Source organism: Rhinolophus hipposideros (assembly GCF_964194185.1).
Source record: "Rhinolophus hipposideros genome assembly, chromosome: 16".
Taxonomy (NCBI): Eukaryota; Metazoa; Chordata; class Mammalia; order Chiroptera; family Rhinolophidae; genus Rhinolophus; species Rhinolophus hipposideros.
In genome coordinates, this window is record NC_138062.1 from 35,217,913 (window position 1) to 35,234,217 (window position 16,305).

The 16,305-nt window shown below is 35.8% G+C and overlaps 1 protein-coding gene across 4 annotated transcripts in view; it reads right to left on the reverse strand.

Annotated features, from left to right (window-relative positions):
* The window catches only part of LOC308509101 (uncharacterized protein), a 718,677-nt gene extending 703,261 nt beyond the window's left edge, over positions 1-15,416 (reverse strand). For 2 of the 4 annotated variants that reach the window (XR_013995126.1, XM_081076778.1), the window contains exon 1: positions 15,247-15,388. Coding sequence is in view for 1 of the 4 variants with exons in the window: in XM_081076778.1 (XP_080932904.1) it covers positions 15,247-15,297 (51 nt within the window). In the remaining 3 variants the exon portion in view is untranslated. Of the gene's footprint in view, positions 1-15,246 lie in introns of all 4 variants that reach the window. The other 2 variants (XR_013995127.1, XM_081076779.1) reach the window with 2 other exon arrangements.
* Positions 15,417-16,305: the final 889 nt, after the last annotated feature.

Here is a 16,305-nt window from a genome sequence, read left to right on the forward strand (position 1 = left end):
ATTGTAAATTGGTTCAACCACTATGGAGGACAGTGTATGGAGGATCCTCAAAAAATTAAGAATACGATCCAGGAAATCCCACTTCTGGGTCAATACCCAAAGGAAATTAAAACATGTTCTCAAAGAAATACATGCACTCCCATGTTTGCTGTAGAATTATTCACAATAGACAAGATATGGAAACAGCCTAAGTATTAAAGAATGAGTAACTAAAGAAGATATGGTGTATGTGTATATATGTGTGTATACACACATACAATAGAATACTTATGCAGCTGTGACAGAAGAAAGGAAACCCTGCTATTTACAACCGGGATGGAACTTGAAGTGATTATTCTACATGAGATAAGTCAGATAGAAACAAATACTGTACGATGTCTCTTATACATGCAATCTAAACAAATACTGTACGATGTCTCTTATACATGCAATCTAAAAGGTACTGAATTCAAAGAAACAGGGAGAAGAATGGTAGTTCCCAGGGTCTGGGAAGTGAGGAACAGGAGAGATATTTTTTAAAGAACATATTTACAACTACCGTGTTTCCCTGAAAATAAGACTTAGCTAGACAATCAGCTCTAAAGCGTCTTTTAGAGCAAAAATTAATGTCTAAGACCTGGTCTTATTTTACTATAATATAAGACCCGCTCTTATATATTATAAGAGCGGGTCTTATATTAATTTTTGCTCCAAAAGATGCATTAGAGCTGATTGTCTGGCTAGGTCTTATTTTCAGGGAAACATGGTAGTAGATAAGTAAGTCTTGCAGACCAAATACACAGCACAATGATTATAGACAACAAAACTGTATTATCAACATTAAATTTGCTGTGAGAATAGATCTTGAATGTTCCCACCACTAGAAGAAATTAATATTATGTGACATGACAAAGAGGTTAGCTAAAGCTACAATACTAGCAATCCTACTGCAATATGAATAGATCAAATCAATATTCTATACCCCTTAAATTTATACAATGTTACATAAAATAAATACACTGTTCTCTTATAGCACTGTTCTCTTATGTATATATAGTTCTATTATATACAGTTTAATGAATATCATTACAAGGGTTTATAAACATGTCCCTAAATGCATTAGAGAAGTGCTATCTAAAAAAATAATAAAATAAAGAGTAGAAAAATACAAAACTGGCCATTTTACTTCTGGGCCAATTCACTAACTGGGAAAAATTTCAACAGGCAGAGCTATTCAGAGTGTGCTCCAGTATAAAATAACTATTGCATTAATACTTTTAAATGCCAAAAGAAGCTATTCTGAAGGAAAGGCTAACTGTTGGTAAATTTTTAATGTTTAGAATAAATGTCTATTTTAGTTGAAAGAGTAGTTAGTTTTTTTTTAAATAAACTATGGTTTTGTTGATTGCTCTGTGGCAAATACTTATTAAAACAATTTTTAGGAAGAAATTTCATATGACCTGAAACACTTTAAATGGCAACTTTCATTCTTACACAAATTAACATCAAAGGATAGAAACCCACAGAAAAGAGGATTTATAATGAAAAATGCAATAGCACTGCCACTCTCGCAGAAGTGACAAATTCTGTTATAATTGAGGTCACAGTACTTTGTTAATTCAAGTTTAAAAGTAGCAGATGAGCAGGCAACATGAAATAATCTGTATGTAACTAAAGCCATCATTGAATCTATTTCATGAATTTTCCTTAATAATAATAATTTCACCATAATGTATCTCTTCTTGATCTCTCATATAGCCCATATGTATATATTATTATTTGGTGTATTTTATCTGAAGTTGCCTTCTAGTGGTACACATGTTAAAGTTATGTCATCCGAATGAAACCACATATTGCTTAAGAGCAGGACTTTGGGAGATTACTTATGCCAGTAATGGCATACTTGAAAGATGAACATTGCAAAATGAAATGTGCATTGGAGGCGAGAAGATCAGCAACAGTACAATCCCAGAGGCATGTGTGCTGTGAACGTAACGATGGGTCCGGACAAATATCTGTTTTCTCCAGGCTTCTTATTGATCTGAGAGTGCTGTCTGCAGCCCTGACAATTATTTCATTTCCTGCTTAGTTAGGGAGCATTTCTATTATTGGCAGCAAAGAGCTCTGCCTGGTAAGCTAGAAATAATAAAAGAGCAAAAGTGCAGGCTTTCCAGTTGCCAGCCATGTAACAGTGTGACTGAAGAGCAAACTCAGAGTGATTGTTCCTAAGGTTTGGGCCGTGAAGAGCAGGCATGATGATAGGTTTATTCTACTTACGGTGTTCTTGAATCCAAACACCCAAACATTTTCAGTAGACCAGAAAAAGAGCATGTTTCTCAAATTATATACCACTATTTTTCAGGTGAAGGCACTGAATTCTTTAATAAAATATCAATTTATTTAGAGAGTTACTTAGTAGGAAGTTTCAAAAATTCCATATTTTCTCAAGAAAGACATAGAAGAACTACTCTCACTTTGAAGTCTAATAAATTCATTTTTTCAAAGAATGACATACTCCAAAAAGGACTAAAACAGTGTCAAAGACCATTTTTCCCCATGGAAAGAGTTATTATAAGGTTATTTTCATCCTAAATGTTCTAAAAATCCATGAAACCAATGAAAACCTTCTGAATCGGCATAGGAAAATGCATTCCTAAATACCAGCACGCAGTTTCAGAAGGCTCAGTGACAGAAGGGAGAGAGAACTGTGTGAGATAGTCAAAAATCTGTTCACTATCATTGATACCATAAAGTCACAACTTGACGCAATTGTGGCAGTCATCGGGCTTCTTTTTAAATTACCATTCCAGTCTTAAAAAGTAAATAAAAAGAAGTAAAATAACCCAGTGAAAATAGGGCCCACACCCACCATGGTCACAGATAGAGAATGACATAATGTTGACCTGAGAAGACAAATTCCGGAGAGCAGTCTTTACCTGATTGAAGTGGTTACCTAAGATTTGTACAATATATGTTTTAGAAGAGATTAGAATTCAAGACATCAACCACGTTGTGGTGGTCCATATGTATTTAGATCTATTTTATTATTTTGGTATAAATTGTTCAAATGAGCAGATTAATATCTATTTACATTTCATTCTACGTCAGAGTTCATGTAACTTCCAATGAAGGAAATCCCTTTGAATGCTAATAAAGAGAAGCACTTGAAACAAAACAACTGAACAGATACTGTGCGCTATTCTGAGTCGACTAATTTTCTGAACATTTTCCCTTAGAGCTTTCAATGAGGCCTTTCCTGTTTGGGCATGACACTGTTACTTTATTTATTTATTCATTCATTTATGTATTTATTTATTTATTTATTTATTTATTTATTTATTTATTTATTTATTTATTTATTTTTAACATTTTAATTCCATTCTTATTTCCTTTAAAACCATTTTACCTACATGTATTACACACATCTCTTGGCTCCATCATTTAATATTCCATAACATAAAACTAATTACATCTGTTTTGTTTGTTGGAAAGGCATAGAACCCTCAAAAGAACGTACAAAATTTCTGGTTCTTGACTTCACTGAGTTTTCCTTTTTTTTTAATTTCTTTCACTTTGAACATTATTAATATCACTAAAGGATGAATTCAGGACTTCAGTGTCTGTCATTTTGGTTTGCGGGGTAAACTTGAAATGTATTACCAGTATTAGAACATCCTAAGCACTGAATAGATTAAAGATAAATATAATTTTTAAAATTAGTCACTGAAGTTCATTTCTAGCAAGATTGATTTCCCCATGAAAATAACAAAATGTATGGAATACAATTATAAAAAAACACTATGAATGTTTGCATGAGATGGCAATAGAGTGAGGAAGTCAGGACAGCAAATGAGTGAAGGTGGAGATCCAGAATGAGTAAAGATGGAGATCCAGAAAGGGAAATAGAATACTGAAGATGCCCTTGAACTTCTGAGCATTTTCCACAACTCAGTGAATTTGAGCATCAATTTTCTGACCTCCCAGGGTTTCAGGACTATTTCAGAACTATTTCCGAAAAACAGTCTTACTCTGTCCCTCTAAGAGAAAGTATTATTGAAGGATAACAGTCTTGGTAAAATGGTGAACTATTAAATCCGCATCCCAAAAAGTCTCCAGTTAAACTATCACTCTTCGAGTTGCATGCTCAGTGGAGGGGAGAAAATTTCTCTCACAAATTTGAAACCAAAAGCTATCCAACACATAGATTTTCAAACTAATTCAGATTGCCAGAGTTCCCTAAGAAAGTTTAACATAAGAATTATGTTCTAAGTGTTTCTGGATTGGTAATGTAAATACTCTCTGGATGAATCCACCTTGGACCTAGTTTTCAAAGAATTTTTACAGATCAAGTTCCAAAGAAATGATGGCCCTTATTGACCGAAATAATTAACTATAGAGGTGTGATGGTAAATTTTATGTGTCAACTTGATTAGGCCACACAGTGTCCAGATTATTCTGGAAGTCAAACATTATTCTGGGAGGGTTTGTGAATATTTTTGGAATGATATTAACACTTGAATGGGTAGACTGAGTAAAGGAGAGTATTCTTCCTAATGTGGATGGCACTTAAACAATCAGTTGAAGACCTGAATACCACAAAAGGATGAGCCTCCCACAAGTAATGGGCAATTCCTCTAGCCTGATTGCTTGATCTGGGACACTGGTCTTTTCCTGCCTCAGGACTCAAACTGAAACTTCAGCTTTCTTGGGTCTCGAGCTTGCAGGATTTCAGACTGGAATTTACACCATTGACTCTCCTGGTTCTCAAACCTTTGGACTCAGACCAGAACCACATCATCGGAGCTCCTGAGTCTCCAGTTTGCCAAATGAAGATTATTGACATCAAACCCAAATGAAGACCAGATTCGAAATTCCCTGAGCAGACAAACCAGTTTAGTCATACAAGCAAAACTTAATTCAGTTTATTCTGCAAAACAAGTGAAACTTACCTTGAATAAAGATGGAGATCCAGAATGAGTACTTCTGAATAACTCTGAAAATCATAAACAAACTTAAACTGTTCCCCCAAAATTGATATGAGAGAACCACTTTTAACAAATCCCCTACTATGAAAACTCTAATGTTATAACCAATCACTGAAGAATACACAGCTACTAACTTCTCACTGCATACGCTGCTTTAAAACAATATACCCGAACCTCATTCCACATCCAGTCTGAGTGCTCCCAGTTTTTAAACCGTGTTTTGTACACAACAACCTTTTATGAATTACTATTTCAGTAGTTTTACTTCTGAACTTTTTACAATATCTTGGAACTTCTCAGTCTCCAAAATCACATGAACCAATTCCTAAAAAAGTCTTGTTGCTCACACACATGCACACACATAGCCAACTGAAACCACAAAGAGAAAATTCAGATATCAAGATCATCAGACATATAATATAAAATAGGCCTTTTTATTTCAAGACCTCGGTTTTGAAAAATTACTAAAGGGCAAGCAAACTTGAAAATAATATATCAAAACCACACTTCTAGAAATGAAAATGTATAATCGAAAGTAAAATACTGATACATGTATTAAAGGGCTCCGTAGACATGGACAAAGAGACAATTATTAGTTGAAACATAAAACTGAAGAAATTATCATGAATGCTGCATAGGGAACAAAGAAGTAACAATATAACAATGAATTTAAGCATCATGAAAGATAGAATGAAAATGTTTGACATATATCCATTCAAAATCCTAGAATATGAGGATAGAGAAAATATGGCAGAGGAAACATTTTAATAAGGAACACCTGAGGACATTTGATAATTAGTGAGGGACTCCAATTAACATGTAATATGCACAAAAAATCTGAACCAGAGTAAATAAAATTTTCACATAGACATATCATGGCAAAATCACAGAACAGCTATGAACAACAAAAGATCTAAATAGCCAAAGAGAAAACATTGCTTTCAAAAGACTGACCATGAACTGACAGCTGACTTCTCTAAAGGACCTACAGTTGATTTCCCTACGCCATGCTGAGAAAATGAATAAATAAATGAATAAATAAATAATAAATATCAAGAGTTCAACATCCGGCAGAATTATAGAATGTAGGCAAAGTACAAAACACATTCAAGATACGGGAAAGAAATATTCCACCAATTCCATACAATGAAAGAAAGAAATAGAAAGAAAACCATGATAAAGATGGGATGAAAACCAAGTACAAACTAAGTAAACAGCAACAAATTAAAATACACGAGTAACTGAAAGTAAATGCACTGACTTCCAATTTCTAGGTCTGTATGTCAGGAGCTTAGAAATCACTCCATTCTAACAACAAGTAAAAAAGCTGACCAGATTGAAAAACCAACAACTCTTTTGGGTCCTTGAGAAGGGGAAAACCCAGGGGAAACCACTGACCCCAGGGTTGGAAAGAGTCTTACCTGAGGGAAGACTCAAGAGTAGAAACTGCTGCAGGAACCAGTACCACAGGAGGAAAACCTGGCTGTAACGGACAAGTTCCTGCAGGCTCGGTTTGGACAAGGCCCCCACAATATTTTGAGATTTACCTTTAGGAGCTCAAGGATGTGCTGGCAGTATACCTTCCAGAAAAATCCCCTCAGGCTTCCGGTAGGGAAGGATAACAGAAACCTCTTTAAATACACCTGCGCACGTTCTTCTTAATACTGTGTACCCTCAGGTGAAACTAGTTTACTGGAGCCTCAGCAACTAGGGGTTTTATCAGAGCCCTACTGACTGAGAAAGGATATACCCAAGTCCACTCAGCTCTAGCCATCCTGTCCCAGCTAAGGGGGTGGGGTTGGGGGGAGAGTAAAAACTCAGAAACATTTGTGAAGCTCCCAGTTCAAAGGCACAGACAAACTAAAGGACTGAGTCCTGATGATAGGATTATAGGTGCTTATTCGCCTTTTATACCTCACTGTAATTTGTGCTCTCATATGCTTCTGTGAACTTACACTATAGTTCACATATTGGAAAAAATAAATAAATAAACTACTGAAATAATTGCAACTGAACATATTTGGCAGGTCAGTACGACACTAAAGATCTTTTTGACTCTTTAAGAGAACATATCAAAGTGCATTTAATAGTCTTTACAAGGAATTTAGGAAGTACAGGAAAGCATGGATGCAAAGAAAAATAATTAGTTTTTCTTCACAACCTTTAAATCTGAAGTAGAATAATTCAACTACAAGTCAGCTGAACAGAAAACTAGCTAGGGAAAAAAAGAATATTTTCACCCTCAGCAAGGATCCCTTACTGTTGGTTAAATGTTAACACTTTCCCCTGCAGGGTACAAGGAGAGAGGTCAAACACTTTAGGAAAAATCGAATAGTTTAACCTGTGCTAAAGGGACTTGTTAAACAGAATTTGTCTGCGGTGAGAAAGTGTCAGATATTCTGGGACTGTTCCAAAGCTGTCAATTTATCACCAAATTGGCCATATAATGAGCTTCTTACTTTCATCAAATGCTTGAGCAAAAGAATTTTCTAATAAACCTGTGGCAAAATCAGTAAATAACGTTAAAATAATTAAGTTATGAATAGGACACTGTTTTTAAATTACTATTTTAATTGGTAAATTCATCACTGTATCTCATCACCAGTGGCTATGTGGATTTAAGAAGATTAGCTTATTTTACTGAGTCAAAACTATCATTAGAGAATAAGGTGATTATAACTTGAAAATAAGAAACGTTTTCCTGAGAGGATGAAATCTGTAACACACTGAGCTGGCCAGATCCATTGGGAAAGGAATAGTACAATCATTTAGTAAGCGCTGCAAGGCATCAAGCTGTTTCTTAGTTTGTATGTTCCTGTACATCCAAAGGTAGTTGTAAAAGCGAGACAGTACAAACAATATTAAGTCATCTGCTTATTTTCAAAATAATCTAACCTTAATTTGGTACAAAATTTAATTATTCTTAATTTTAGAAATAAACAATTATACTTTTACATAAAAATTAGACTGGATATGTGTTTCAAGTTACATACTTTGAATTTAGGATTATACTACAGTATTTGTGTTCAAATATTGGCCACAGATTTTTAAATCTACTGCAATCATAAGCATTTTTTTTTAACCTTTGGAGGATAACCTTGAGTTTAAGATCAATAATTAAATCTACAGTTTCCTCTATTTACATAACTGAAAAGTAAATGGTTTTAAAATATGCAAGACTCATATTTGCATTTCATTATTTATAACCTCAAAGGTATGATTCTTGACTTGCAATCAAACCAACATAAAGAACAAGGACTTGAAGTATATCAGAAGTGTGAATTCAGAAAGAAAAGATTATAACTGGACCAAATTCCCCTCATAAAAGCTTAATTCATTATACTGTCAGATTTCTAATAATTTATTTTTCACCATCTTTATCTCACAAAAAATGTTACTTGATATTATTTCACTCAATTAAAAATGAATGTGTTTCTTTATTCTAAAAACATGCACTGAGGACGTCATAAAAATGGCAGCATGAGGTGAGTCTTTTGAACTCTCCCCTGGAATTTAAAACAAATTGAATAACTATAACTCCACAAAGGACTCTATGAGCAGCAGACAGGCTATTCAACCAGCATCAATAGGGATAATTTGTGGCAACCAAAACATAAAAGGGGGGAGAGTAAAGGCCTGAACCTGAATATGGGAATGGAGAAAGTAAGCATGCTGAAGAAAATGGAATACTCTAAATATCAAACTTTCTTTTATATAAAGTTAATGATACCCACCCCAAAAAATTCCAGAACTGAAACATATAATGTAATAAAAGAAGAAACAGAGGAAAAGTCATAGAATACCACTGCACAGAAATAATAGACAACAACAAAAAGGCAAAGAAACAATGGAGACACAGCCTTACCAGAAAACTAAAGATAGAATGATAGGAAATCCTCACATATCAATAATCACCCTAAATGTAAATAGACTGAACTCACCAATTAAAAGGCACAAGGTAGCAGATTAAATCAAAAAACTAAACCCAACCATATGTTGTCTCCAAGAGTCACATCTCAGCTACAAGGACAAGCACAGACTCAAAGTGAAAGGGTGGAAATTGACACTCCAAGCAAATGGTATCCAGAAAAAATCAGGTGTAGCTATACTGATATCAGATGAAACAGACTTCAGGATAAAAAAGGTAACAAGAGACAAAGATGGACATTTCATAATGATAAGGGAACTATACAACGAGAAGACATAACAGTCATCAATATTTATGCCCCTGATCAGGGAGCATCCAAATATACCAAGCAACTACTAACAGAACTAAAGGGAGAAATTGACCAAAACACAATTATAGTAGGGGACATAAATACATCATTGACAGCTATAGATAGATCATTCCAACAGAAAATAAAGAAATAGCAGCCCTAAATGACACATTAGATGAAATGGACATTACTGGACATTTATAGAGCACTTCATCCTAAAACATCAGACTACACATTTTTTTTCTAGTGCACATGAAACATTCTCAAGGATAGACCATATATGGGGACATAAAATTAGCCTCAGCAAATTTAAGAAAATTTAAATCATACCAAGCATATTAATAAACTTAACCAAGGATGTGAAGGACCTATATGTTGAAAACAATAAGACATTTTTAAAAGAAATTGAAGAAGACACAAAGAAATGGAAAGACATTCCATGCTCATGTATTGGAAGAATCAACATAGTTAAAATGTCCATATTACCCAAAACAATCTACAGAATTAATGCAACCCCCATCAAAATCCCAATGTCATTTTTTAAAGAAAGAGAACAAAAAAATCATCAGATTAGTATGGAACCACAAAAGACACCGAACAGCCAAAGCAATCCTAAGAAAAAAGAACAATCCTGGAGGTATCACACTCCCTGACTTTAGCTTATACTACAGGGCAACAATAATAAAAACAGCATGGTTTGGGCAGAAAAACAGACACATAGACCAACGAAATAGAAATGAGAACCCAGAAATAAAACCACATAAACATGGACAGATAATTCCTGACAAAGAAGCAAACAAACATACAATGGAGAAAAGACAGCCTCTTCAATAAATGGTGCTGGCAGAATTGGATAGCCACGTGCAAAAGAATGAAACTGGATGCTATCTGTCACCATGTACCAGAATTAATTCAAAATGGATCAAAGACTTAAGCATAAGACCTGAAACAATAAACTGCATAGAAGAAAACATGGGTACTAAACTTATGGGCCTAGGGTTCAAAAAGCATTTTATGAATTTTACTCCAAAGACAGGGGAAGTAAAAGCTGAAATAAATGAATGGGACTATATCAAACTTAAAAGCTTCTGCACAGCAAAAGAAACAATCGACAAAATAAAGAGGCAACCAACTGAATGGAAGAAGATTTCTGCAAATAGTGCCTCCGATAAGGGGCTAATATCCAAAATATACAAGGAACTCATACAACTAAAAAAAAAAAAAAAAAAAAAAAAAAAAAACTAATGGGCAGAGGACCTGAAGAGACATTTCTCCAAAGAGGACATATAAATGGCAAATAGACATATGAAAAAATGCTTAACATCACTAATCATCAAAGAAATGCCAATAAAGACTACAATGAGGTATCACCTCACTCCAATTAGAACGGCTATCATCAACAAGACAAATAGTAACTAGTGTTGGAGAGGCTGTGGAGAAAAAGGAACCCTCGTACACTGTTGGTGGGAATGCAGACTGGTGCAGCCACTATGGAACACAGTGTGGAGTACCCTCAAAAAATTACAAATAGAATTACCATATGACCTAACAATCTCTCTCCTGGGCATCTACCCAAAAACTCTGAAAACATTTATAGACAAGTGAGCTCCAATGTTCATTGCAGCTTTATTTACAGTGGCCAAGACATGGAAACAACCAAAATATCTTTCGATAGATGAATGGATAAAGAAGTTATGGTATATATACACAATGGAATACTATCGTCAGTAAGAAAAGATGAAATAGGCCCATTTGTGAAAACATGGATGGATCTTGAGATTATAATGCTAAGTGAAATAAGTCAGACAGAAAAAGTAGAGAACCATATGATTTCACAGATATGTGGTATATAAACCAAAAACAACAAAAGAACAAGACAAACAGATGAGAAACAAAAAAATCATAGACTCAGGCAATAGTTTAGTGGTTATCAGAGGTTAAGGGGTTTGGGGGATGGTAGATGAGAGTAAAGGGGATCAAATATATGGTGATGGAAGGAGAAATGACTCTAGGTGGTGAACACACAATGTGATTTATAGATGATGTAATACAGAATTGTACAGCTGAAATCTATGTCACCTTACTAACAATTGTCACCCCAATAAACTTTAATTCAAAAAATGCATTGACTGCCTACCATGTACAAAGCACTCCCCTAGGTATTAAGATATCATAAACAAAATGAACAAAACACCCTGACTTCAGAGAGCTTATATTTTAGACAGAGAAGATTGTCCTAGAGGAGAGACGACAGATACTTAACAAATAAAAAGTAAAAAATGTATAATAAGTGAAATGATTTGACGTGCTATGGACAAATATGAAACAAGGTATAGAGGGGGTGCTGGGGATGGGGAAGCATGCTCTTTTATTGATGCTCATCAGGGAATGCTTTACTCATTGGTGATATTTCAGCAGAGGTCTGAAGGATAGGTGAGAGTGAGCCTTGTGGATATAAGGAAAAAGTTTTCCAGGCAAAGACAAAGTACAGAGCAAAGGTATTCGAAGCAGGAAGGTGTTGGCATGTTGTAAGGAACTATGAGGAGGCCAGAGCAATGGAGAGGAATGAGTGGGGGGGCGGGTGGGTGGGTGATTGGAAGAGTCTGGTCAGTAAAGTTCTGAAAGGCCTTACAAGGCTGTGGCAATGGTAAAGATGCTCTGAGTAAGATGCTTCTGGTGCCCTGAGTAAGATGGAAATTTATCCTAGACAGAGAAGTGACTTGATTTCAGTATTAAAGGGATCCCTCTAGCTATGCTAAGAAGAGCCAGGACTCTCTGATGGATGGGATACGGGTGAGAAAAAAGCAAAAAGGAATCAAGGATGATTCCAAGATGAATTCCAAGGAACTAGCTTTGGGATATACTACTTTAAAATGTCTTTCATACTACAAAGTGGAGATGTTGAGTTGGGAGGTGGACATACAAGCATGGATTTCATAAGAGGGGTCTGGTCCGGATTATACGTGTATCAGTTTGGAGATGAAATTTAAAGTCTTGAAACTATATACGTCTCCTAGGAGGTGGGTGTGTGGAGAAAATAAGAGACCAAAGGCTGAAAACATCACGTTTTAAAATTCAGAGGTCAAGGTGAACAGTAAGAACCAGCAAAGAAGATTACTAAGGCAAGTGGCCAGGAGGAAGATTTAGAGTGTGGTAATCCAGAATCCATATTTTGAAAGTGGCCCTCAAGGAAACACTGCTAAAGAGAATTATTTTTTTTTTTCCTGTTGGAAACAGTTACAAATGAATGTCTATAGAATCTGACAATTAAGTTGGAGAACTTGTTGCAATGATGTTGCTAACCTTTTTTGATATCAGAGGAATTATTCATTATGAATTTGTACCAACTGGACAAACAATTAACCAAGTTTACTATTTGGAAGTACTGAAAAGACTGCATGAAAAAGTTAGACGACCTGAACTTTTTGCCAACAATTCATGGCTCTTGCATCACGACAATGCACCAGCTCACATGCCAGTGTCTGTGAGGGAGTTTTTAGCCAGTAAATAACTGTATTGGAACACCCTCCCTATTCACCTGACCTGGTCCCCAATGACTTCTTTCTTTACCTGAAGACAAAGGAAATATTGAAAGGAACACATTCGGGACATCAAAGGTAATACAAGAGCTCTGATGGCCATTCCAGAAAAAGAGTTCCAAAATTGCTTTGAAGGGTGGACTAGACGCTGGTGTCAGTGTATAGCTTCCCAAGGGAAGTACTTTGAAGGTGACTGTAGTGATATTCAGCAATGAGTTATGTAGCACTTTTTCCAGGGTGAGTTCATGCACTTGTCAGACCTTCGTAGTTATATATATAATTGTTTTGATAGAGGGTTATGTATTAAAACCTGTTTTTGGTTGTATATGGGATTTAATTTATAGATGTTACTGAGTGATGACATGGAGAAATCAATACCATTGAAAGAAGGCTTATTACTCACAGTTCCCAAGAGAAGAGGCATGCTGCACCACACAGGGGCATGTGGGGAGTACCAGAATCAGTCAGGAGGCAGAAAGAATAAGGGGAAAACATAGGCCAAAGACGTTATTGGTATTTTCATAGGGAGGAATGCGTGAGGCAGGGTAGATACATTAAACAACCCTAGGATTGAATAGTTTGAATGATTTGGGTAGGTTCTGGACTATAGGGGTGGTCTCTAATTGTCCAGTATGTGGCTTTGGGGTGATATACTGCAGGGGGAATATTGGCTCGGTGTATGAGAGGTTGATAAAGGACGTGATTAGGAATGTGGGTGCTGGATTGGTTGGTTTATATATGGAAGGCTTATTCACAGGCAAGTTTTTGCTATCTCTAGGAATTAGCTAACCCTGGGAAAGGTTGCTCCCTGGGTCTGTGAGACCCCAAAATGTCAAAGCATCATAAAACACAGAAAAAAATGTGATGAATACAAAGACTCAGTGGAGTGAGTCTATGAGGAGAATTGGAGGAGGAAGAGAACTGGAATCAAAGTGCAGGAACACCTTCCATGAGAATTTGTCTAAAGGGGAGCAGAAAAACAGGGCAACAGCTAGAGGAAAGGGCAAGTCAAGAGTGTGTTTTTCTTACTGCAGGAGGATTTTCATTCTGTTTCTATGCCGATGGTAGTGATCAAGTGCAGAAGGAAATTAATATAAGACCTGGTCTTACTTTATTATAAAATAAAACTGGGTCTTATTTTACTATACTATACTATACTCATTTTACTACACTATACTTTACTATACTATATTTTACTATACTATACCAGGTATAATGTAATACGATACAATACAATACAATACAATACAATACAATACAATACAATATAATACTAGGTCTTATATTAATTTTTGCTCCAAATGACACATTACAGCTGATTGTCCGGCTAGGTCTTATTTTTTGGGGAAACATGATAACATTAAAAGATATTTTGGTTCTTTGGGCACCAGCAAAATTCAAGTTTGTGATGAAAATTAATGAACTATTTTGTAAACTCATAGACACAGATAACAGTTTAGTGGTTACCAAACAGAGGGGAGGTAGAAGAGGGTAAAGGGGATCAAATATATGGTGACAGAAGGACTCTGACTCTGGATGGTGAACACACAATACAATACATAGACGATGTATTATAGAATTATACGGCTGAAACCTATATAATTTCATCAACCATTGTCACCCCAATACATTTAATTAAAAAAAAAAATCTAGCAAAACAATAGTTCACCCATATGTTTTTGGAGCAGTGTAAAAACCACTGGGTCATAGTAAGAATAATTAGGTTAGAATCACCAGTTCAATGCTTCCTAGATGTCACTTGACCTCCACTGGTCTTTACTTGTAAAAGGGAACATTGGTTTTTCACTGACAGTTATTGTCAGGAGTAAATTAGATAGTGTATGTGCAAGCGTCCGGTGTAATGCAGTAATATAGTTAGGACTCGATAAATGTGTTTTCTAATAATACACTATCTATAGGAGTCATGTTCTTTTGGTTGATCAGTTTAGTTTTTTACTTTGATATACCTGGGAATTCAATCAGCACTCAATAATCTTTTTGAATTAGGAAAGCTATGTTTTAAATAAAATCATGGAGTCTTTAGAGCCTTTGCTCTAAAAATAGTGAACATTTAAATGTTGTGCTTCATGCTGTCTAAATAATTTCTTAGTAGTAAGTGTGTCATCTCATTAACCCAGCCAGTCTATTGTCAACATAAGATCCCAACAAAGAAATAAATAAAAGAGGGTGTTGGAGTTCCCGATCCTCCTCCCAATATCTCTTGTCCTCAAGTGCCAGAAACACAGGCAGCCACTAATTGTCCTAAGGGATCACGAAGCTGTCCTCAGTCTCAGGCTGCCTTTCTAAGCTTCTTACTAGACCAGAGAAGATAAACTGAGACATGAAAGGCCCCTTACCATTCTTCCTGGAGCAGGTCTGAAGCGGTGGGGTCTCCACAATTTTTGTACCAGTGACAAAGGTGTCCCTTAAACAAAGTTCCTCCACAACCACACCCAAAGCAAAGGGATCCACCAAACATGCAAAAACCCAAAAGGCAACCCTTCCCCAAAACTAAAAATGTATCACCTTCTCCAAGTCTTTTCTGGGCAACTTTCCTGGGATTACTTCTTTCAGCATTGTTCAGCTTGTTCCCCTTCCTCAGGTCAGTGCCATACCTCCCTTAACAGTGTGTCTTGGATGACTTACAAGCAGCTTCCCATAGGGAATTAGAATAACAGGGATACACACAGACGGTCAAGGTCTCGCAAGGAGACCAGGAATAGCATCAACCCAGAGAACACGCTCTCCTAGACAAGTGAGCTAATGAAGTGCTGTTGGAACACGGAAACATCTAACAGCTCCAACTTTAGGGCTGCAAATAGAAAAATAAAGTGGGACAGTAATCTACAAAGCCTTTGTCCCATGCTCTATTCTTGGATCAAAAACAAAAAATCAAGATCAGAGACGAAAGGCTATTTATGACTATTTCAAATGTATACCATTTTTGTAAGACAAGACATAATTCATTTATAATGGCAGATTAATCGCAGGAATTAGAGAGACAGAAAATCAAAAAACAAAAGCCATCTAATTTCAGCTACTCATCCCAATTATTGTTCAAACTTTATTCTTAGCAGGATTTGACCCATCTCGTTTTAAATTATTCTAGCACCTCACCTCATCACTTTTTTTTTAAAACTGTTTCTCATTTTAATATCATCTGCAGCAAAATTTCTAATCTAGAGCCTAAAATTTCCTTTTGCTTGATATCCAGCCATTACTCTTTATTATACCTTGTTGTGTTCTTTCACACTAGGAAAATATAAATGTAATGGAGACGGTTAGAAGAAAACAGCAGGTCACCACATGGTGACAGGAGACAGAGGACATCAGGCCCACTTCCATACCATTATCCTATATGAAGTAAATAATAGTACTTAAAACACTGCATTCATCTGACTCCTCCATTCCTACTTGTATTCCTAATGTTCACTGTTGTTCCAGGATAAAGTTTAATTTGCCCTGCTCGGGATTTAAGGCACATTGCACCCTTGTTCCTAGTTAATATCTCTAGCCTTGACTTCCATTATTTAATTATAAGGAAAACCACAAATCACAAACCAGTATCTTGACTTTTCTTTAAAC